Source organism: Ambystoma mexicanum, chromosome 1p (assembly GCF_040938575.1).
Source record: "Ambystoma mexicanum isolate Mex_15411 chromosome 1p, UKY_AmexF1_1, whole genome shotgun sequence".
Classification (NCBI taxonomy): Eukaryota; Metazoa; Chordata; class Amphibia; order Caudata; family Ambystomatidae; genus Ambystoma; species Ambystoma mexicanum.
The window spans coordinates 1165691294-1165713993 of record NC_090921.1 but is presented as its reverse complement, the minus strand read 5'-3'; the positions used below and the strand labels follow the sequence as shown (position 1 = coordinate 1165713993).

General features: G+C 46.1%; 1 protein-coding gene across 4 annotated transcripts in view; it reads right to left on the bottom strand.

The window, feature by feature from the left end:
* The window catches only part of KMT2B (lysine methyltransferase 2B), a 1990704-nt gene extending 1982040 nt beyond the window's left edge, over positions 1-8664 (bottom strand). For all 4 annotated transcript variants that reach the window (XM_069604859.1, XM_069604860.1, XM_069604861.1 and 1 more), the window contains exon 1: positions 8344-8664. In XM_069604859.1, coding sequence (XP_069460960.1) covers positions 8344-8625 — 282 coding nt within the window. In that variant the 5' untranslated portion in view covers positions 8626-8664. The remainder of the gene's footprint in view (positions 1-8343) is intronic.
* Positions 8665-22700: the final 14036 nt, after the last annotated feature.

Here is a 22700-nt window from a genome sequence, read left to right as displayed (position 1 = left end):
TAATTACTTGTGTCTGACGACGACAAGACTGACATCCTACTGGTAGGCTCCACCGCAATTCACAACCTTCCTGATATATGATATTCAGATACCCGTCTCAGATGCAATAAAAACCCTAGGTGTTTACCTGGACGCCTCCCTATCCCACGACAAACAAGTCAGTGCTAGTGCCTCGTCAACAGTTTATACAGCAAAGCTAATCAAAGAAGCAGGACTATTCCTCACCACAGAAAGCTGCATGACCATTGCCAGAGCAATCACGGGAGAGAGACTGGATTACTGCAACGTCCTAGTCGCTGGCACCTCCAAAAGGAACTTAAACTACAAGTAATACAGAATAATACCCTCAGAGCAGCACTACACATCCCAATAAAGGAGCACCTTACAGCTGCCAGAAAAAGGGCTCACTGGCTCCCGATTAAAGAAATTATATTCAAGACTCTCTCAATCACCCTCACATGTTCGAGTAAGACTGCCCCCAATACCTGTCCAAGAAATAACATCCCTCCACGCCCACAAACCAGACATACCAAGAGTGAAAATCGCCCATGAAGGGTGGGGTGGAGTTGCCCAGCAGTCGCAGTTAACCACTGGAACTCCCTCCCATCAGAACTAAGCGCAGAGAACTCCTACTGGGCCTTCCGAAAAATCTTGAAAACCTGGCCCTTTGCCTAAACTGCTGTCTACCAGAATAATACCCTCCATGCAATCTATGTCTTAAATGCCCTGAACGTCTTTATACCCAATTGAATGTCTTTTCCCCAATTGATTACTGATATACTTACTACCTGTTAAGCTTGTGTATAAATCTAAATGGTCTGCAACAGGGCCCTGGTGCCTGATGGATTTAGGTGCTATACAAATGAAAAAACTAAATAAAATAAATGTATGGCAACATGTGCAAAATAGTGCTAGTACCAGGGTATCTAATTGCAGTGCCTGGCAAATGCCCAATTCTTGTACACTAGGAAAAACTATTGGCTTTGCCAAAGTTTGTTCTTAACAGGAGTTCCCAGAAGGACACGCAGAGTGCTCATAAATCGAGTGGCTGAAGCAAACTATTTTTATTACAGCAGTAGAGGATTTACAACTCCAATGAAGCCAATAGCCCTCAGATGACTGCTTTGAAGAAACACTGGCAAGCCCTTCGAGCACAAAGATGGATGGTAAAGCTGAATGACAGCAAGCTCAAAGAGTTCTCATGAGAAGGTGTTTTGGGTGGGAGGGGCAGGAACTGGGTGGAAGTGGCCATAGGTGGTCAGTGGGTGGGCAAATAACCAAATACCTACAAACGGTGTGTCCCTCCTCATGTGCGATTGCTCCCCATCTGTACGCTAATGCAATGGTTTTGGCTTGTACGTAGCAGAAGCGACACCTAATAAGCCAAACTAAAAAATAAAATACTAAATGTTAAATTGTGTCTTAAAAATACGTAAACGTGGAACATTAAATGCAACTTCAATACATAGACGTATAGCTAATAGAATATAAAAACTCTATTAAAATATTGCCTTTTTACTTTAACATTTCTTGTATTTCATAACATTCCGATTACTGCATTGGAAACGTACACAAATAAGCCACACAAACAATATAATTACTTAAAAGTATTTTACTGCGATTTACAGAAAATGGCATTAAATGCAAATTAATGTGTGTGTTTTAACAGAAACGTTATCCAGGAATGCTGTACATAATATGTGCCAATGAAAACATCTTTTTGAGATTTAGAGGGAAAGTAAACAGTTTCAGTCTGATCTATTTAGTAAGAAATGTACACGAGTTTTCTTTATTGCGTTCTGGTTTAACATAACCCATACAAAAAAAATGTAAACATGGAAATAAAATGACAAAACATCAGTTTTGCTGTATGTGCCACATAGCTGATCAAATGTTCTAAAGAGAGACCCCCCCACTTCTGTGCACCACCTAAAGGGCCTAACCCCTCTTTCATACACAACGTCAACCCAGCGTTCTAACAACAGCCTCACCGTAGGCTCTCCGCCCAATAGGTATTCACGCAGCAGTTATGCACTGCATCTCATAGTGCACTACCACTTAATAACAACTGTGTATCTATAGAACCATTATCTAGACTAGCACGTACATAGGCTGCGCCCATCACAGCACCCCCGCACTAGGTACTCAATATTGTGCCTTGGCATAGACACCAACTATTACTATCCCGTCCAAAATGCCACATTTCCTATTTTTATTATCGCCTACTTTTACGAAGGCGTCAAGCCACACATTAGTATGCCCTACGCCTGACCATTTCAGCAAACAGAATCTTCTACTAGTCAGGTCTGACTATGCCCCCACAATACATGCAACACTCTGCTTACACCCTTGCACAAGCCATACCCAAATGCCAGATTCTAAAAGTAAACGAATCGCCCACACAGCTCAGTTCACCTAAACCACTAGATATACTACTAAGTGTAACGTTATATTACCTACTCCCTTGCCTAATGTTTACTCCTCAACAAACCCCTCCCCCATTGATAACACCTCAGAGAAACTATTGCATCAGCAGAAAGTCTTGCAATCCTCTCGTTTACCAACCCAGGCAACTCCCATTGCTCAAGAGGGGCATTCATACAGCTAGGATCAGGACTGGTACGTATTTATAGTTCCAGGCATCACCCAATACCATGCCCTACACCGTTCCTACCCAACACGCCAGCTTACAACATCTCAATCTACCGCACACATAAATCCCATCACATTTCCCCCTACAGGTGTAGTTCATCTCCGCAGATCATCCCCCAGAACCTACATGGCAACCATAGTCACCAGACCCATACTAGGCAAGGCCAGAAAAATAAGACTTTCGTCCCGTACCACTAAAAACACTGCCAAAACCCTCTCCCACACAACAGCAGCGAGACACCAAAAACCCAATCTACCTTTGGGCCCACCCACTATATCACACCATCATCCTAACTCACAATACACCAATCACAAAAGCAAAACCAAATGAAACCAGCAGAAAACCCCCACGCTTGATGCCCCAGCCAACTACCCAAAACAGCCTCCTCCAGCCAGACCCAAAACCCCTTAAAGGAACCTTAGTTAATGTCAGATCACTAGGCGCACATGCCATTGATATACATGACCTCATTTTGGAACATAATCTGAACTTCACAGCTTCAGGCCCATTAATATAATTAGCACTACCTCCTAACTACACTCTGTTCAGATCTGATCGCCAAGAGACCAGCAGAGGTGGAGTCGCTGTCATAGCAAAATCCACCCTCCAGCTTAGAGAATGCAACACCGAAAAGCTAGCAAGCTATGAACGCCTCTCTCAAGCCAACCACATATCCTAAAACCACATTCAATGTGTTACTAGTGTACAGAGCCCCCAGCTCTAGTACTCACCCTGACATAGATCTGCCACTGCTCATCGCACCCATACTCAAACCCAATACTAAATTCATACTTCTAGGAGATCTCAACCTCGGTTTTAACGACCGATCTGACCATAAAGCCACAGCACTCCATAATGCCTTCCTAGAAATACAATTTAAACAAATGGCCCATACCCCAAAACATTCCAATGGCTGTATCCTAGATTGGATTCTAAAGCTGAATTCCACAATCCAGATAGAAGACTCGATAGAAATGACTGACCACTGGCTCATTAAATTCAATATCACCACAATGATGGACACCTCCCCCCTTCCGGCAGCCACCACACCACCCACTGTTATGCGTGACTCTAGGAAACTAACCCAGGAAAAACTAACACCAATTTTAAACAAATGAATGAACACTATTCAACCAACAGCCCATGAACCAGAAACCATTGCCATGCATTATCATGAATGCCTAAAAACAGCTATTGATGAAGTAGCCCCGCTCAAACGCAAACAACCCAAGCCTAAAAGAAGGAAAACATGGTTTAATGACAACCTTAGAGAACACAGAAGAAGCAAAAGAGCACAAGAATAAAATATATATAAACCCCACTAGCGATAACAAAAAGGAATTGCAGCGACTCTCTAAATTATACAAACAAGAAGTGTTCACCCAGAAAGCTAATTCCCTCAACTCGCGGATCACCAATGCCTCCTCAAGTAGCAAAGAATTATTCGCCATCATAAAAGATTTAGATACCCCGGTCCACCCACCAAGTATAGTCACAGCGAATAAAGTCTGGTGTACTACCATTCAGGATGCCATACCCGCTAAAATAACCATGCAAAACAAAATTAAATTACTAAAAGAAACACTAGCTACTCCTTCAAATTCCATGTACTTACCCAAAGTAGACCATGTCACGGATACGCCAGAATTCCACTTCACCACAGTAACCACTGAAAGTACTAAAAACCATAGCGTCACTAAAACCACTGAATTGTAAAGGAGACTCTTTCCCTGCAAAATTAGTCAAGGACTGCGCTCCCATACTAGCAACAACCATTACCAACTTTGCTTATGCCTCCTTCAAAACTAATACTATCCCGCCCAACATCAAAGCAGCTTGGGTTACACCACTCCTCAAAAAAACCCACCTTAGGCCCCACCATCCCGACTAACTACCGTCCCCTTCCTTCTCAAAGTCATACTAAGTCCAAGCCCACCTCGAAAACCACCACCTACTAGGAGAAAGACAGTCCAGGCCATAGCACAGAGATGGCTCTGCTGGACCTAAAAAAACCAGATGGACGGGGTCAGAGAATCAGGTCAATTATGCCTACTGCCATTACTCGACCTGTCTGCAGCATTTGATTTAGTAGATCAACAATTCTGCCAAACATTCTCAAACAATATCAGATTCTCCAAGGACGCCACTTCCTGGATAAAGTAATTCCTCTCAGAGCGCACCTCCAGAGCAGCCATAGGAGATGTAGCAGCATACCCCATAACAGTCCCCCTTGGAGTTCCCCAAGTCTCGTGTCTCTCCTCAACGCTATACAATGCCTATACTAAATTATTCTTTGCAGCGCTAGATGCAATGGGAGTAATTTACACTAACTTCGCCGACAACACCCAAATACTTATCCCCATATCAGGGAATGTAGAACAAGATACCATCCAGATAAACAAAAGCTACGCGATCATCCAGAATTGGATGGCAATAAATAATCTATGCCTAAATGGAGAAAACAACATATCCTCATTGCAGGCTCTCCCTCTAAATTAGCTAAACTCCCCCCACAATACGCAATAATAAACCATCGACGGCAAAACCATTACCATCTCCAAACAAGTAAAAACCTTAGGAGTCTATCTAGACTGCAGCCTCACCATGAACAAACATGTTAATGCCCTTGCATCATCCACAGCCAAATCTCATTAAGCAGACCATTCCTCACACAACACAATTGTATTACCCTTGCTAGAGCCCTCATATTATCCAAGATCGATTATTGTAACATACTGCTATTAGGCACCTCCAAACAAAACATACAAAATGCAACTCATACAAAGCACTAAGAGCAACTAAAAAAGAACATCACACCACAGAAGAGACACCCACTGGCTCCCTATCAAAGCAAGAATATTACATAAAACGCTCACCCTGGCTCACAAATCTATCACTGGGAAGGCACCAAGTTACCTCAACCACTGCATAAGCCAGAAAACAACTAATCGAACACTCAGATCCAATTCCCATCTCCACTTATTCATGCCTCGCTTTAAGAGCACCAGAACAGGTAAATCCAGCTTCTCAACAGCAACACCAAGAATTTGGAACGCACTCCCCCAAAACATTAATAACGAGCCCACAATCAAATTCAAGAAATTATTGAAAACATGGCTCTTTTACAAATACCAAACCCACAATATACCTTCATCATCGCCTCCACCATCTGATTCAACATGACCCCACCGGCTATTGCCTTCACATTGATAACTGTACCACCAATTAGTCACATGTCTGCATCGAGCTATCCACTGTGTAACTTGCCCAAGACCAACATGCGTGCATTTTACTGCTGCGAGTGAGCCAAGAATTGTATATGCGCTTATACACAGGTAACTATGTATCTGTAAACCGTATTCTACTAATTACATAAACCTTAAGACCAAGTATTCTGTAAACTATTCAGTGGTACTTCCGGGTTTGGGCGTAAAATAAATGCAATAAAACAAGTAATATTCTCAATAAACAAAAACACATCCAACGATTGCTCACCCCAATATTCAAGTAATACAATGTATATTCTGAATGAAATATTGATAACATGAACATTACAGTAGCTAATAATATTGATAACATGAACATTACAGTAGTTAAAGCAACATGTTGCAGGACAAAAACCTGTTGCAAAAGTGAGTTGTTGGTATTGTATATGAACAATAGTTTATTCCCAAGTCCCAATAATAACTACATCTTCACAGATAAATGATTGAAAGCCTCCAAATGTCCAGGTTGTTTAGAAAACCTACAAATGCATTTACTGTGATCAAGTCCTCGTCTCGAACCAGACTTCTAGAATTGGAAGCCAATTTAAAAGAAGTCTCATGAAAGGTTCCCTACATTTTTCTCCAGGGAATTTAATGAGATTTGGCAAATAAACGGTTTCCTTCCGCACCATGTAATTTCTCAGAACAATTTATATTTTTGGCCACAGTCCCAGGTTGAGCACCAATCAGACTGCCAAAGGAACATTACTACTGTTAAAATTCATTAGTCTTTAGTAATGAATCATTCATACCCATGGTCGCCAACAGATCACCACATTTATCTATGCACTCAAAAACTCCCTTTGTGGATCTAACCACTTTGATATCATTTAGAACTAAATAAATTAAGTTTAACGGGGGAGGGGTCTAACTTTCCAATAAATTGTAAGAAGTCTCCATTGTATATATGCTTGTAAGTATAACAAACCCAAGTTGTATCTAATAACTACAAATGGACCTCCTGAGAATTAAGTTGACCCTTTTATCCAGACAATATCTTGTAGTTTATTATAAAACTACCAATCTTTATTTTGAAAAATGTCTAAAGCATGAATTGTAGATGTTTTAAGAATCGCTCTGTAACCCGTACTATTAAAAAGTTATTTTAAATAGACAATGTTTCTAAACAGAAATTAAAATTCTTCTAATTTTTTAAAATTATACAGATTATTTTTAAACAAAGGCCTAAAAGATGTCTGCAAACCACCCCATGGCGAATAAATGAAGCCAATTTTGGAGCCATTAGGACGTCTGAACAAGAGGGCAATGGATGACTATGTGGTTGCCCACAAGAGTCTGTAGAGATGCGCGTGAATGCAGTGTACAGAAGTAGGGCATCAAACTAAAGAACTACTGAGCGGGAAATAAAATCTCCTGGGTAGGCAGCATGACAAGTAATAAAGAGCCTACCCTTAGGAGACAAGGAATTCGTATATAGCTTGCCACGAATCGAACTTCCACAGGAGATTAAAATTATAATTTTGGGTCACCATTATGCTTTAACACCTTCTTGATGTATCCTTGTGTTGTATACAAAACTGCATAGGTGTGTATGCCACCAATTGGCATGGGATGCAGCTGGGCTGGTAGCACCAGTAACTTGATGTCCAGGTTCTTGCAGGCTACAATCAGAAAAGTAAATAACCACCATTCATTTAGTACCCAGTAGGGATGTGCATAAATACAAGCCTTATATCTAGCAACGTGGGTGTGTGTGTGTGTGTGTACAGGGAGTTTGTAATTGTCACCAAGTAGGTAAATCGATAAGCACAGCCTATGCAGCGACACAGGGTAGGCAACAAATGCAAGTTGTATGAATGGACACGCATTTAAAAACAGCCTAGCAAGGCCCATTAATGTGTGTGAATAAATGAAGTCCATTCATGCCTACGGATTATGCGCACAAGCACTATGATGTGACGTAAGTGGTGTCAAACTATAGTGGATGTGTACGCATATGGGGGTCCTCGCAAGAGTGAAAGTGGGTCTGTTTTTTGCTGGCAACGGTCATGCACAGTATGATACCACGGAACAGGTGTCTATATAATAGACTTCAGTGCATCCAAGAGTTCGCTATTTCGGAAGGCGCCAAGTGCCTGTAATACAGTTCTCTGTATGGCATCTTTCTAGAGTGGGTGTGAATGCAGCACGTAAATGTCTACAGCGGGCTTCTGGAAAAGCAGAGCACAGGGAGCTACAGTGGCAAAATGCAAATGCAGCACACGTGTGTTCCTAGTAGGTATGTTTAACTATAGTGCGTATGTACTCGCAAAAGGTGCCTGAATGTGGCGATTACGACCGAGGGGTGTCTGCTGTGTCACTCACACAGTCAAAATGCGATTTAAAGGCATCCCATACGGACGGGGTACTCAAAACGCACACTCAAAGTATGTTTCCAAGCACAGACCATATGGAGCTTCTCACCTCCTCCTCGCTGTCTCCCTGCTCCGGCAGCCGCTGCAGTTCGTCCTCCAGCAGTCCAGTCGAGCTATCCCCTGCACAGGCCCTCCGCAGGCGGCGTAGACTCCAGGAAAGGTCCAGCAGGCACAGCAAGATTGGGTCTGCCGCCCCACAGGTATCCGCCACGCCCGTGCCTGCGCGTGGTAACCGTGACCGCCGCCAGCGACAGCCCGGTCGACCTGGAAAGCGGCACCGTATCGGAGCTGAGGAGGACACCAAGCCCCCTCCTGCTCCAGACGCCGCCATCTTCCGAGGACTACAACAACAATCTGCCTAGCCGCTGCACAGGCCTGTGCCAGCGGAGAAAGAGGAGAACATGGGAAGCGTAGTACTACAGCTTACAGAGGCCCGCCCACCGTTGCGTGCGTCCACGGGAGAGAGACTACTACTCCCAGGATGCATAGAGGCAAACTGCTCAGGCAGATCAACGCACACACCAGAATTGGAAGTGTAGTCCAAGGCTCACAGAAAGGCTGGCCTATTCTGCCTGCTATGGGAGATAAGACTACGATTCCCAGGATAATTAAGCAGATCGAAAAAGCTCAAACTAGGACCTCGCCTGGCGTCATGGGAGATGTAGTGTCTGTATTCTGCTGCTTGGGGCAGAAGCGGAAGGTTAGACCTTATCTCGTCGCCTTGTTACCAGGAGCATAAAATAAGTGTGACAGGTTAAAAAGGCACGGGGTGAGTTGGGACAGAATCGTCTTGGCTGGGGGACTTGGCTCGATCTGACTTCGGCTTCTTTTTCTGTACAATATTTAGTTTGAGGTTGGAAAGTTACCAATTGAACTCCAAGCTCGGGTGACTTTTCTATGGGTGTGGGAACGGCTCATTCAGCGTGCCCTAGCCTTATTGACGACGGGACTTGGAGTACAATGTTAACGGCAGCTAAAGCCCAGGTGTAGCGCATTTACAAATATTAAACGGGTTTTCCTGCCTTTAATATATATTACCCCAGTCCCTTGGGGACCTATGTTTGGTTTGTATTCTTAATAACTTTAACACATGACATGCACTACTGTTGGTGACTACATGGTAGGGTGACCCGATTTAAAATGTAAAAAACCGGGGCAGGTCAACTAACATAAAGGTAGGACGAACGCTTGAAAGTGGCTGTCAAGGCTCTACACTGCCATAGCGTTGGAGGAGAAGGAGGTTTAAGTGTTACTGGTGGAATAAATACATATTATAATTAATGTATCACAAACTACCACTATCTTAATTCGTAAAATGCTGCATTTCTTTTGTGTGAGATTTTGCATTCCTGCCTGCCAGCTACGCACACCTACCCAGGCTTTAGGTGAGGTAAGAAATGGGGGGGGCGGGGGCTTATTTGGGGCGTGGCTTGTGGGATGGGCGTGACCTAAAAAGTACACAAACCATAGTAAGGTACACAAACAAATATATAAATGCATTGCAAGCATTTATATATTTGTATACGTACCTTACTATGGTTTGTGTAGTATGCAAGCCATCTTTTACAAACATAGAAATATGTAATATATTTCTATGTTTATAAAAGATGGCTTGAAAAGTACACAAACCATAGTGGGGTACGCACACAAATATATAACAGTTATATATTTGTGTGCATACCTTATGGTTTGCGTACCTTTCAAGCCATTTTTTTTAAACATTTCTATGTTTATAAAAGATGGCTTGAAAAATACACAATTCAATCCATCTTTTATAAAGCTTTGATGACGGACAAAGCCTGAGGCGTCTTTGTCCATCGGCAGAGCTTTATAAAAGATGGCTTGAATTGTGTACTTGTCAAGCCATCTTTTATAAACCTCGAAATATGTCAAGGAATCCCCAGATTCTCCGAGTGTTAAAGACACCTCAGCGACCTGGTGAGGTGGTGGGGAAACACAGGGACAGTAACTTCCTCTCTTGACCCCTCACGTGAGGGGTCACCAGAGGAATTTAAAGTGGCTGGCACTTCTGTCACATTGCCTCACTTAATGGGGGGCGCATCTCCCATTGCGGCTTCTTCTGTGGTGAGATAATGTGTCCCGCCAATGTTGTGGTGGGACCGGGGGGCCCCGACAGGGCCCCGGCACAGCCCCACTTTTTGGAGCCTGTTCGGTGCTGGCCCCAGCCTACTTAAAGCACTGAGACCTACTACCAAAACCAGGACCGCTCCATTTTCCAATGGAAAAATAATCTTGAGAAAGGTGGATGTTATATACGCCCCACGTCCCGCATGCCGGGTGATGAGAGGCGTAAAAAAGGGCCCGCCCTGCCAGAAGGCAGTCATTTCGGGGCACGAGTGAATGCTGATGTGACGCGTCTCTCTGTGGCTCCAACGCCGCACACCAGCAATGCAGCCCCCCATTGCTCTCTTCTTCTGCCGGCAGAACTGGCCGGAGGAATCTAACACTGGCCACGAGATTATGGAACAAAGCGCACACGCAGCAATTGACAGGCAATCAAACACTCTGCATGGCAGCGATACGGCTGAATTTGTGGGACACACAGCGAGGGTACCATTGCCCACACGAAAAAAAAAGAGAAAAATTAAAATGCAAAACGGATTGATAAATTACATTGGCTGCCACTAAAAAGAAAATTTAAGGTTTATGGAAGAGCACAGAAGCTGCTGAATCCACTGTCCTGCGCCCATAAGCCAGTGATCACAGGCGAGGAAGAGCCCATTGCTACACACACACACAGGGGTGAACACAGCATCAGGGCAACATGGTAACTGGCCTTTCCATGCCAAAACCCAGCTCGCCGACAAGAAGCGGTGTCACTGACACCGCCAGTGCCGTCCCCTCGACATCATGCAGGCGCCACAGTCGCAACTGGAGTCTTTCGACCCCTACACCGACCCATCATCAGTGGGGCCCCACTGGATGCTGTGAATTCAGAAGTTTGAGATGGTGATGGACTGCAAGAACATAACAACATCCAGGAAAATGAGATTGCACCTCCTGCTCAACGTGGGTGATGTGCTGTGCATCTTCAACTCGCTGGTCATCGATGACAGTGCGGACATATACCAATTAGCGAAAGACGCCCTCACAGCCCATTTTTCATGATGCAGTTAAATCCGGACTATGAAACCCTCAATTTCTGCACCACGGTACAAATGGAGGACGAAACACTGGATGCCTACCACACAAGACTCAGAAAACTAATATTGTCTTGTGAATTTGACAACGTCGAAAAGGAAATAAGGTGCCAGAACATCAATGGCATGTGCTCGGAGAAACTGGGCAGAATGGTATTGGGCGAAAAAGGCATCACCCTAGCCAGGATGCTCAAATATGGATGCCAGAGGGAGCTGTCGCACATAAGGGCTGTGCAAATGGGCACCAATGCACCACACTACAGAAACTTTAACTGGCGCCAACGACAGTGGTAATAACGCAAATCTCCAACCGCCAAGCACAGAAGAATGACTACAATGAAACAAACAACTCACTTCAGTGGCAACCGAGAATACTGGGGCCCACCGAGTGTGGATGGTGCGGTGGAACACGTCACAGAAGGAGAAACTGCACAGTGCAGGGAACCACGTGTGGAGCATGTGGCCGGAAGGACCACTACGCACGCATCTGCAGATCCTCAGGGAAGACTCTACGCCAACAACCACACCTTCAACAGACATAGTCTTTCTCCAAGAAAAAGAAGCAAGCAGATACGCGTCAAATAGCAGCTGAGGACAACTCGTCAACGGATGAATCCGGAGACAACCAAAGAGAAACAGCAACGGATTTGGGGAAGGGGAGAACGAGGAGGAGGAGCAAAATCCATTTGATCTTGGCACTTGACCACAGAAATGCTGAGCCGAGAAAGAAATGGAAAAGGCCCAAATGCCTCGTGAACATACAGAGTCAGGAGACACTAATGACGATAGACACGGGAACATCAGTAAATGTGATGACATTGACAATATTCCGGACACTACGTCCTCAACTAGAACTCAAGTCAACAGAAACGCTCCTATTTGCCTATGGCAGCAAAACGCCACTCACTAGAGGGACGTTTCAGAACGGAACTAAGCAGAGGCGAGACCGCCATCAAATTAAAGACATATGTCATTAACCCTGGCATTGAATGCCTACTTAGCGGGGATGCAGCTGAAGACCTGGGACTAATCCATTTCATTTGCGACGTTGCAGATTCCACTGACGTCACCACTAGCAAAACACCCTGGCATCCTCAAAGGCATTGGGTGCCTTTAAGGGCAAACTCATAAAATTACACATTGACCCTACAGTACAGCCCCAGGCCGTACGCCATATGAGAACTCCATTTCACATGAGAGACCTGGTCGCAAAGGAATTACAATGGTATCATTGAACAAGTCACAGGACCAAAGGCTTGGGTATCGCTTGGGTATCGCCTATGGTGGTCACGATAAAAATGAAGCAACCGGGGAAGGTAAGGATTTGTATAGACATGCGCCTACCGAACGCATTGATCAAAAGAGAGCGACACATCACCCCCACGTTAGATGAGATAATCACAGACTTCACCGGGTCGAGGATCTTTTAAAAAATGTACCTCAATGCTGGCACCACCAATTGACACTACATTGAGACTGAAGATATATAACAACCTTCTCCAACCACCTGGGTCTGCGACGGTGCAAGAGACTAAGCTTCGGCATTTCCTAAGCTGCCGATGTGTTCCAACAAGCGATCCAGGAGGTGATCCAAGGGATCCCAGGAGTGCTGAATGTCAGTGATGACATCCTCATCCACACCCGTGACATGCAGGAGCACATGCATCACCTAGAAATGGTGATCAACAGGCTGGAGACTGCAGGCCTAACCATCCACCGGGACAAATGCGATTTCCTGAAAGAAGAGATACCGTTACCTAAGTATGTCTTCAACAGCGACAAAAGGTGGCAGACATAAAGGAGGCTTCCCCCACGAAACACCAACAGAAGTACGCCGTTTTGTGGGGATGGCAACTGTAAATGCAGAAATCATTTCCCCTGAAGCTGCCATGTTAGTTTGCTTCAGCAAGACTAAAACATTGTTCACATTATAGCATCTTGTTCGTCCTAAACCGATGACTTTTTGTGTCCACACGTGTGCCCTAGGTTTTGCATTGAGCACACATTACTCATAGATTTAGGAATGTAGCTCTGTTTGCCTTTCCTGTAAATGCGTACATAACACCATCTGGCAGATTTCTTTTGCTTCCCTTCCCACAATATGCACCCTTCGAGTCCATACTGCAGCATGTGTTTACTGACCCTTGGGCCCCTTTCAGGAATAATGATTGTTCAACATCTGCGTTCTATCCTGAAAAACATAAGCATAAAACCGTCTACATTTGGCATTTGTTGTTTCCTGGAATGTGTGTGAAGGGGAGGTTTTTTGTCTGACACCCATGCGTCACCCTGCAAAATGTATGTCCTGCTTTTGTTTAAAAGTCTATAAAAGGAAATGATTATTGTTGCCTCAGCAAGATGTATGTTGTTTGGTAAGATTCCCCAGTGTATCAAATTTGATAAGATGCTTGTTTTGCACGACCATGCGTGCCAAGGCCACATCTGCATCCTGCACATGTTATGGCATGCCCTGATAAGAAATAGGGACTAGTAGCCTTTTTAGAATGTCTAGTTTTTGTGTTTCTCACCGCAATGTCTGGGATTACAGCCAAAACTGTTCTGGCAGGAAATTGTATGTCTGGAAGTGTCTCGTTTTCTTGCCAGCCATAGAACTGAATGTTAGAATTTTCCTGTAAAATGTATCGGCTCTGTAATGCTAGTAGCTCACACAGACAGCATCCTATGATGATGTCCTGTATTCGGCCCTTCTGCGGAAGCCTTTGTCTTGATTGAAATAAATGATTGTTAAACCCCCTTACTGGTGCATTTATTTGACGGAGACCTCTGCCTTGTAATTGTAGCCATTTACAAATTGGCGTCCCTGTGCTGGCTTCGCAGTAGCAGCCCTTAGCTTTGACGCATGCCCTCCATTGAACCCTGTCTTGAGACAATGACATCGGGGCCCCCACATGCATTGCACCTTTGATTCACAAACAGCGCTGTCCTCGTTCAAAGAAGGGGATCAAGAAGAGTGAGAGAAGGCTGCTCTGCCGAGGAAAAGAGGAATCAGACAGAGGACGGGGGTCTCCAATGGTGCGGTGAGTTGATTGTATCTGCAGAAATTGTATTGGTGGATGGTAAGCCACATTGGTATCAGTTTTATGGTACGTATCATTTGATTTTGTTAAGAATATTATTAATAATGGGAAATTTATGTGCTAGAAATAAGAATGAGGAAACTATGTATGCGCTATACCATGTAAACAAATTATGGGCTGGGCGCAGTGTCATTTTGTAAAAATTGGGAGGACTATACCAAAAGGTCCATACAGTACAAATGGCCGAAATCAGGAACTTTTGATGTAAAAACGATTGAACACTTAGAATTAGTATTACTAAGGAAAAAGTTCCACCCCGCTCAGCACGCTGCTGTTCGCCAATGCCGAACGGAAGCAATAAAACAGAAAATGGCCCAAGATAAAAAGGATAGGAAGAAACAAAAACGAACCATACAGGAAAAGGCCTGTGAATTGGATGACCAGGAGTTTGAGCATCAGCTAGATGTAGAGGATCGGGCTGCATTAATAAAATACAGTAAAGGTATGTACCCCCTCCTCCCGAAAACAGGAAAGGAAACCGCCGGTCCTGACAGCGAGGCTGATCAGGACGCAATCAGATTAACAAAGAATCTTTTGCGACTAACAATTCTCGTCATATCCCAGTCCAACATTGGGCCTCCTGCCCCTTCTGCACACCCCTCTGCATTTCCACCCCCATGTTGTACCCAGACCGGCACTATGGATCCAAGTAGTACTGAGGAAAAGGAAACCGGGAACTTAACTAGACATCCTTTCTTTACACCAGTTGAATATGCCAAATTAGAAAACATGGAACGAGAGTTGTTTGACGACCCGGGCGCAGGGGTAATACAGAAGTTATACACCTGCCAAAAGAAGGAATTTCGGCAAGTAATGAGAATACATAGCACCCTTGTTAATCAGTGGATGAGAAATGAGGCTAAGTGCCAGTGGCCCTTGGGGTTGTATGAAATTTATCGGGACTTTAGCACTTAGAGCAGGGGTGCACAACTGATTTTGACAGAGGGCCGAAAGTACCTTACATGATGGCTATAGTGGGCCAAAAAGTAAATGTGGGTGGGGCGGTAGGCGCGGTGGGGCGTGGTGTGGCAGGCGGCTTTTTCAATCCCCTATTTTTATTAAACACTATGCCCCATAGCCCCACCCCTCAAGCAAACACTATGCCCCATGGCTCCCACCCCCAAACACTATGCCCCATGACACCCACCCCTCATGCAAACACTATGCCCCATGGCCCCCACCCCTCATGCAAACACTATGCCCCAAGACACCCACCCCTCAAGCAAACACTATGCCCCATGGCTCCCACCCCTCAACCAAACACTATGCCACATGACACCCACCCCTCATGCAAACACTATGCCCCATGGCCCCCACCCCTCATGCAAACACTATGCCCCAAGACACCCACCCCTCATGCAAACACTATGCCCCAAGACACCCACCCCTCAAGCAAACACTATGCCCCATGGCCCCCACCCCTCATGCAAACACTATGCCCCAAGACACCCACCCCTCAAGCAAACACTATGCCCCATGGCTCCCACCCCTCAACCAAACACTATGCCCCATGACACCCACCCCTCATGCAAACACTATGCCCCATGGCCCCCACCCCTCATGCAAACACAATGCCCCAAGACACCCACCCCTCATGCAAACACTATGCCCCAAGACACCCACCCCTCATGCAAACACTATGCCCCAAGACACCCACCCCTCAACCAAACACTATGCCCCAAGACACCCACCCCTCAACCAAACACTATGCCCCATGGCCCCCACCCCTCATGCAAACACTATGCCCCAAGACACCCACCCCTCATGCAAACACTATGCCCCAAGACACCCACCCCTCAACCAAACACTATGCCCCATGACACCCACCCCTCATGCAAACACAATGCCCCAAGACACCCACCCCTCATGCAAACACAATGCCCCAAGACACCCACCCTCATGCAAACACTATGCCCCAAGGCACCCACCCCTCATGCAAACACTATGCCCCAAGACACCCACCGCTCAAGCAAACACTATGCCCCATGGCCCCGACCCCTCATGCAAACACTATGCCCCAAGACACCCACCCCTCAACCAAACACTATGCCCCATGGCCCCGACCCCTCATGCAAACACTATGCCCCAAGACACCCACCGCTCAAGCAAACACTATGCCCCATACTCATACAGACCCCAACCCCCCCACCCCTGCATACAAACTAACAAGTATACACCATGCACCCATACAGACCCGAACCCCCACCCCCAACTCAGCACACAAACCCACAAGCATACACCATGCACCCATAAACTCGAGCCCCCCCAACTCAGCACACAAACTCGCAAGCATGCACGCATACAGACTCGGACCCCCCACATCTCAACACACACTGAACGTGCACACAAACACATTCAGGCAGACCCAACCCCACCACCCCCCCACATCTCAACATACACTGCACTTGCCCACAAACACATTCAGGCAGACCCGACACACACCCCACACCCGCATCTCAACATGCACTTTCACACAACAACAAACATTCAGGCAGACCCGACACACACCCCCCGTCCGCATCTCAACACACACTGCACTTGCACACAAACACATTCAGGCCGACCTGACACACACCCCACCCCCGCATCTCAACATAAACTGAACTTGCACACAAACACATTCAGGCAGACCCGACACACACCACACCCCCGCATCCCAACATACACTGAACCTGCACACAAACACATTCAGGCAGACCCGACACACACCACACCCCCGCATCTCAACATACACTGCACTTGCACACAAACACACCCATAGACACCCGACACCCCCCCACCTCCGCATCTCAACATACAATGCAGACATACAAATACAAACACACCCATACACACCCGACACACACCCCCACCTCCGCATCTCAACATACATACAAAAACAAAAAACACAGGACGGAGCCGAAACAGACACACACACAAACATACAGCCTCCCCACCATGTACTTACCCAGACGTCCTGGAACGCTGGCAAGGCTTCTGGCACTGCCCAAATCGTTTTGGGTTGGGTGTACCTCTACATCTGTGCACCCCGGTGCACAGATGTAGAAGTATACCCAACCCAAAACGATTTTTAGAAATGGAGGGACAGATGCAAAACAAGAGCCTCTTGCTTTGCATCCGTCCCTCCATTTTTAAACATCTTTTTTCTCCGGCTTTTACCCGGGCCGCCAGAGAGAGACAGTATGGATGGAACAAAGGGCCATCCATACTGCCCCTCTTCTGTGCGGCCCGTGGGGGGGTGGGGATTGCTCAGCCCCGACTTCATTCTGCCGGGGGCGGGGGGTGGGGAGGAGGGCCCCGCAGCCCCCCCCTAATCTGCACCCCTGCCAGGGCAGATTAGGTCACTGAGCCCCAGCTTCCCTGGCAGCATACACACACACACACACTGCGTGACTCACGGCCTGGCAAGGAAAACAAAGACTTTCTTAATGGAGGGCGACCTTTGCTGCTTGCGGGCCGCCTTCCATTAGGAAAGTCTTCAACCCTGCCGGGCCGCATCCAGCAGCATCACGGGCCGCACTTGGCCCGCGGGCCGTATGTTGTGCACCCATGACTTAGAGTGATCGGACAGCTCTGTGGGATAAATACACCCAGATAATTGACCAGGTGACAATAGTTATGAAAGACTACAATGACCAAGTAATGGGGGAGGAACGGGAAAATGAAAGGAGAAAGCAGACCCTTCGGGATGCCAAAGTAACTGCTGACGTTTTAATTAAAGGGATACTTAATGAAAAGGAGGAAGGGGAGTTAGGCTACTGGGCGGGAATATTTGCTACTCATAACCCGGCAACCCAACTGGTGTGTCTGGATGGACTTCTGGATAAAATAGGATCGGAATGTAAGGAGGGTGAGCGGGAGGATGTTTGTAAGAAAGTGAGAGAGTGTAAGGTTGAGTTAAAATCTTATGACGCTAACTGGGAAAAAGAGAATCCCCTTAGGACAGCCAGATTGTTCAAATAATTATTAGAAGTGTTTCTCCCAGGGATCCAAATAATGGCACCCCTGAGGGTATGTGCGCCCATTGTTACAGCAGGTACAGACCCAAGCAAAGAGCTAGATATGTCTACGTATCCCTTACCAGGGCAGAATTGTTTAGTATGATAAAAAGCACCCCAGACCCTAGGACTAATGCCGCAGGATTCTACAGAGAGCTGAGAGCGTTATTTAAAATGTGTACCTTGACTTAGCAGGACATCGACCATGTGATGTCTGCCGTAACCCCGGCTGATGTATGGGATCCTTTTAGATCACGGGATAACCCTGGGCAAACTATTGCCTGGGCCACATTAGAAAGGCAAGATAGGGATCGGCGACCAACTGACCCCATTCCGGGCGACCTAAAAACCTTAGGGACAAGAATATTATAGGCATTGAGTGAGGTACTGCCAGAGGTGGACATGAATGTTGAGAAAATGGATGCTGTTATACAGGGCCCTGTTGAAACAGTTTGGGACTATTTCTTGATATTTGAAAGTGCATTTAAGGCACATAGTGGACCCCACGGGTCAGAGATATTTCACCATGGGCTTTGTGAAGGGTTTACATAAGGGAATTAGTAAACCACTTAAATTGGGTGAAAGTACTTGGCAGGCAAGCACCCAATCCAAGATCCTAGAGATGCCTAAATATTACAAACAACAAGAAGAGGAAGAAATGGAAGGGAAAAGACAGGCAGACAGGAACTTAAAAAACAAGGTGTTAATGCAACAATTGGTACAGACACCTTATAATAAACCAAAGGACCAGAGACCTCAGGTAAGAAATCCCACAGGTAACGCTCCACAACGGACGCCCCCAAGAATAGATCAGTGCTCATTTTGTAGGCAGACGGGACATTGGAAAAACAATTGTCCCACATTAATGGCACGGGGCGGTCAACAGGCGATTGGGAGAGGAAGGGATCGAGGTGGACCCCCTCTGGGGCCACCCCAAGGACGAGGAAGGTTTATAAACCCCGAGCATAATGTATTCTCAGCTGGTGCCGCGCAGCAACAAATGGTTGGAGTGAATGGTAATGGATTTGTGGAAGATGAATGGAGTGGAGTGATGTTCTTTGATAATACAGCAGCAATGAGTGGAAACACCCCTAGTGAACCTGAGGAGGCGGTGTCTGTTCCTGTAGACCAGAAAGGACCTTATGTTAAATTGAAAATAGGACAGCACGCCACCGTTAAATGATTGATACCGGAGCAGGTAACAGCTCGGTTGATGTCAAGATCGTCCCCTCAGTTCCACTATCGGAGGAAAATAAGGTTTCTGTAGGGTTTGGTGGGCAACCCATAGGTACTCCAGTGTCCCAGAAAATTGAGACATCTATATGTGGAGTGAAATTGACAAACAAATGGTTACTCGCCAACAGATGTCCGGAGAATCTCCTTGGGTTGGACCTTTTGAAATCCTTGAATGCAACTATTTATTGTTCACCAACAGGTGTTTGCATGACTATATGTAAATCCAAAATTGGAGGTTGTTATCTGGCTGAACCATTGCTGCCAGAGTGACAGGTATTGCCTGCAGAGCTTTGGGCTGCTGGCGGTAATGATGTAGGTGTTCTGAACATCCCCCCTGTTGTGATCAAGGTGAAACATGGGGTCCCTCTGTCCCAGACCCCAAAATATAGAATATCACCGGAAGGGGAAGCAGCGTTGGTCAGGATTGTATAGGACTTGATATGTCTTGGGGTTGTTGAGTGTGATGACTGTTACGCAGAAACCTGTGCAGTTCCCTTAGGGACCACTGCAAAAGATTTAGGACTACAGGTGTTTGGCAGTAAGCCCACTTGGTAGCAGTCTGTACCACACAGATTAACTTGGTATCAGTGGCTGAGCAGTCAGACTTCCCTCAAGAAGAGTTAGGCAGTATATAGGGCATACACAATAGGTACAGAGATACAGTAGCACAAGCAAACACTGACCAGGGCTTTGGTGTAAAAGTATATAATTATTTATTTAAAGACACACTTGTAAATTACCCTAGCAAAAAGAGGTAGGTAAATTCAGAACACAGTCACTACTATATATATATATATACAACCCTAATTACCTATTAGACAAGTCTTAATGAGAAACACCACTTATTTTCAGACAGAGGTGAGCGCTTAACATAAGATGGCACTCTAATAAGTTATTAAAAAGGGAGGGGAAAAAGGCAGAGTTATGGAACCACACAAATTTCAATACATTTTAAAGAACCACAGTAAGGCAGGATAGGCAGAGTGCTACTGGAGAGCAAGGAAGTCAATTGCAAGGCCCACTCTTGGAGAGAGCAAGCAGAAGGGGTCCAGGTTCACAAAGTGGGGTTATGCCCAAAGAGTCTTGTAGATAGTTCGCACACAAAGAATGAAATTAAAGTCAGGAAAAGTTAGCTAGGTTGCCCCAGGCCAGCCCAGGTTAGAAAGTCGAGGCTTTACTGTCACCCCAAACGATCTTTCGCAAGGGAAGCCAGGCGGGACACAGTACCTTAAGTGGGAAGGAAGCTCCAGCGAGGGCGTTGTTCCTTGCAGCGGGTGCAAGTCAGTGTTTCGTCCAGAGGAAGAGGAGGTCTCGCCGTGGAGGAAAGATGAAGGTCGTGGCACTGCCAGGGAAGTAACCAGCCGCAGAGTTCTTCGGTTAAAAGGTACTACCCTTGTATTCGCGGTAGTGGTAAACCGTGGTATTCCGGTTGCCGGGGTGCTTGGCACAGGCAAGGCGGCCACGAGATGCTCCAGGAAGGTGAAAAGAAGGCAAAACTGGTTATCCCCACCAGTCAAAGGAAGAAGACTCTCTTGACTGGAGATCTCCTCTGTTGTCGGGAAAAGTGGTGAGACGGTTCCGCAGGGCTCCACCGGTGGCGTTGTCCTTGCAGGTCGGCTCAGCTTCTCCCTCCTCAGATTCTTAGGTCCTGTGGCAACTTCTGAAGTTCCAGTCCCCAAAGCACTGCTTTTATGCAGCAAACCCCCATTCATTCAGCCTAGCTGTCAATCAAACATGCTAAGTGGTGAGCTGGCCGGATCACCACTTGGGCCAATCACACAAGAGTGCGACTTGAGTTGCCAAGGCAACTCAGTCCAGGGTGCCTAAACCCCCTCCCACACCCGTGTGGTACCCAGACAGAGTGGCACCACTTTTGGAGGCTTCTGTGGAGAAGCCCGCCAAAAAGTGGAACAAAGGGCTCGACTTGGGTTGGAGTCACAGAAAAGAACACAAACGCCATTTTACAATCGAGTTCTGGCAAAAAATACCAACCAGTGAATTAGTATTAAATAAATAAACCAGCGGTATGTTCGAGGCTATAGGAATTAAATAATTAAAGTTGGTAGCCTTGAACAATGGGAAAATCCCATAGAGATATATTCGCGGTCGAATATAAAAAGTAGTATTCACTGCCACCAGCCAAAACTCGATCAGGGGGATGGAGACGTGCCCCCTCGAACAACAGACCCCGGGGCAATCGAATAGCCCCGACCAGTACGTCCACAATATGATGGTTTGTAGTGGTTTCTGTTCATAATTTGGGACTAGCAAAGCCAATGGTGACTTTACATGCCCCGGGAGACAGTAGTCAGTCCCAGGGTATGGAGTCTATGTTGGGTGGTCGCTACGACACCCCCTGGGTTACGGCACAGAGGGTGCTGTGTAACCCACAACAAAAACACATGAAACCCTATGGAGTAAAAGACACCATAGCCCATAAAACAAATGGAAAGACAAAGGAACACCTCAAATCATGTCTAAGAGTGGGAGTAAAAGAGTCTCACTCTTAGCAGGAGAAAAAAATAAACCCCACAAAATCCAGCAAAGCTGCTGGGGGACTCACTAGGTTTGGGAAATTAGCCTTTACAGAGAATTCTCCCTAACTATGACAGCCCATGTAACTCTCTGGTGCTACCTGTTCAGAAAAAAGGAGATGAAGTGACCCCGTACAGGTTTATAATTGACCTCAGATGGATTAACAAAGTTGTGGATCCCAGATATCCAGTTGTCCCCAGTGTGACCAGTATTCTCACTATGGGCCCCCCACAGCCACCTATTTTAGTGTAGTAGATTTGAAGAACGCCTTTTTCTCCATACCCATAGCTGAAGAATCTAGACACATTTTCTCCTTTGTATTAGCACAGCGGCAATACAGGTTTTGCCGAGCATCCCAAGGTTACACAGAAAGTCCAG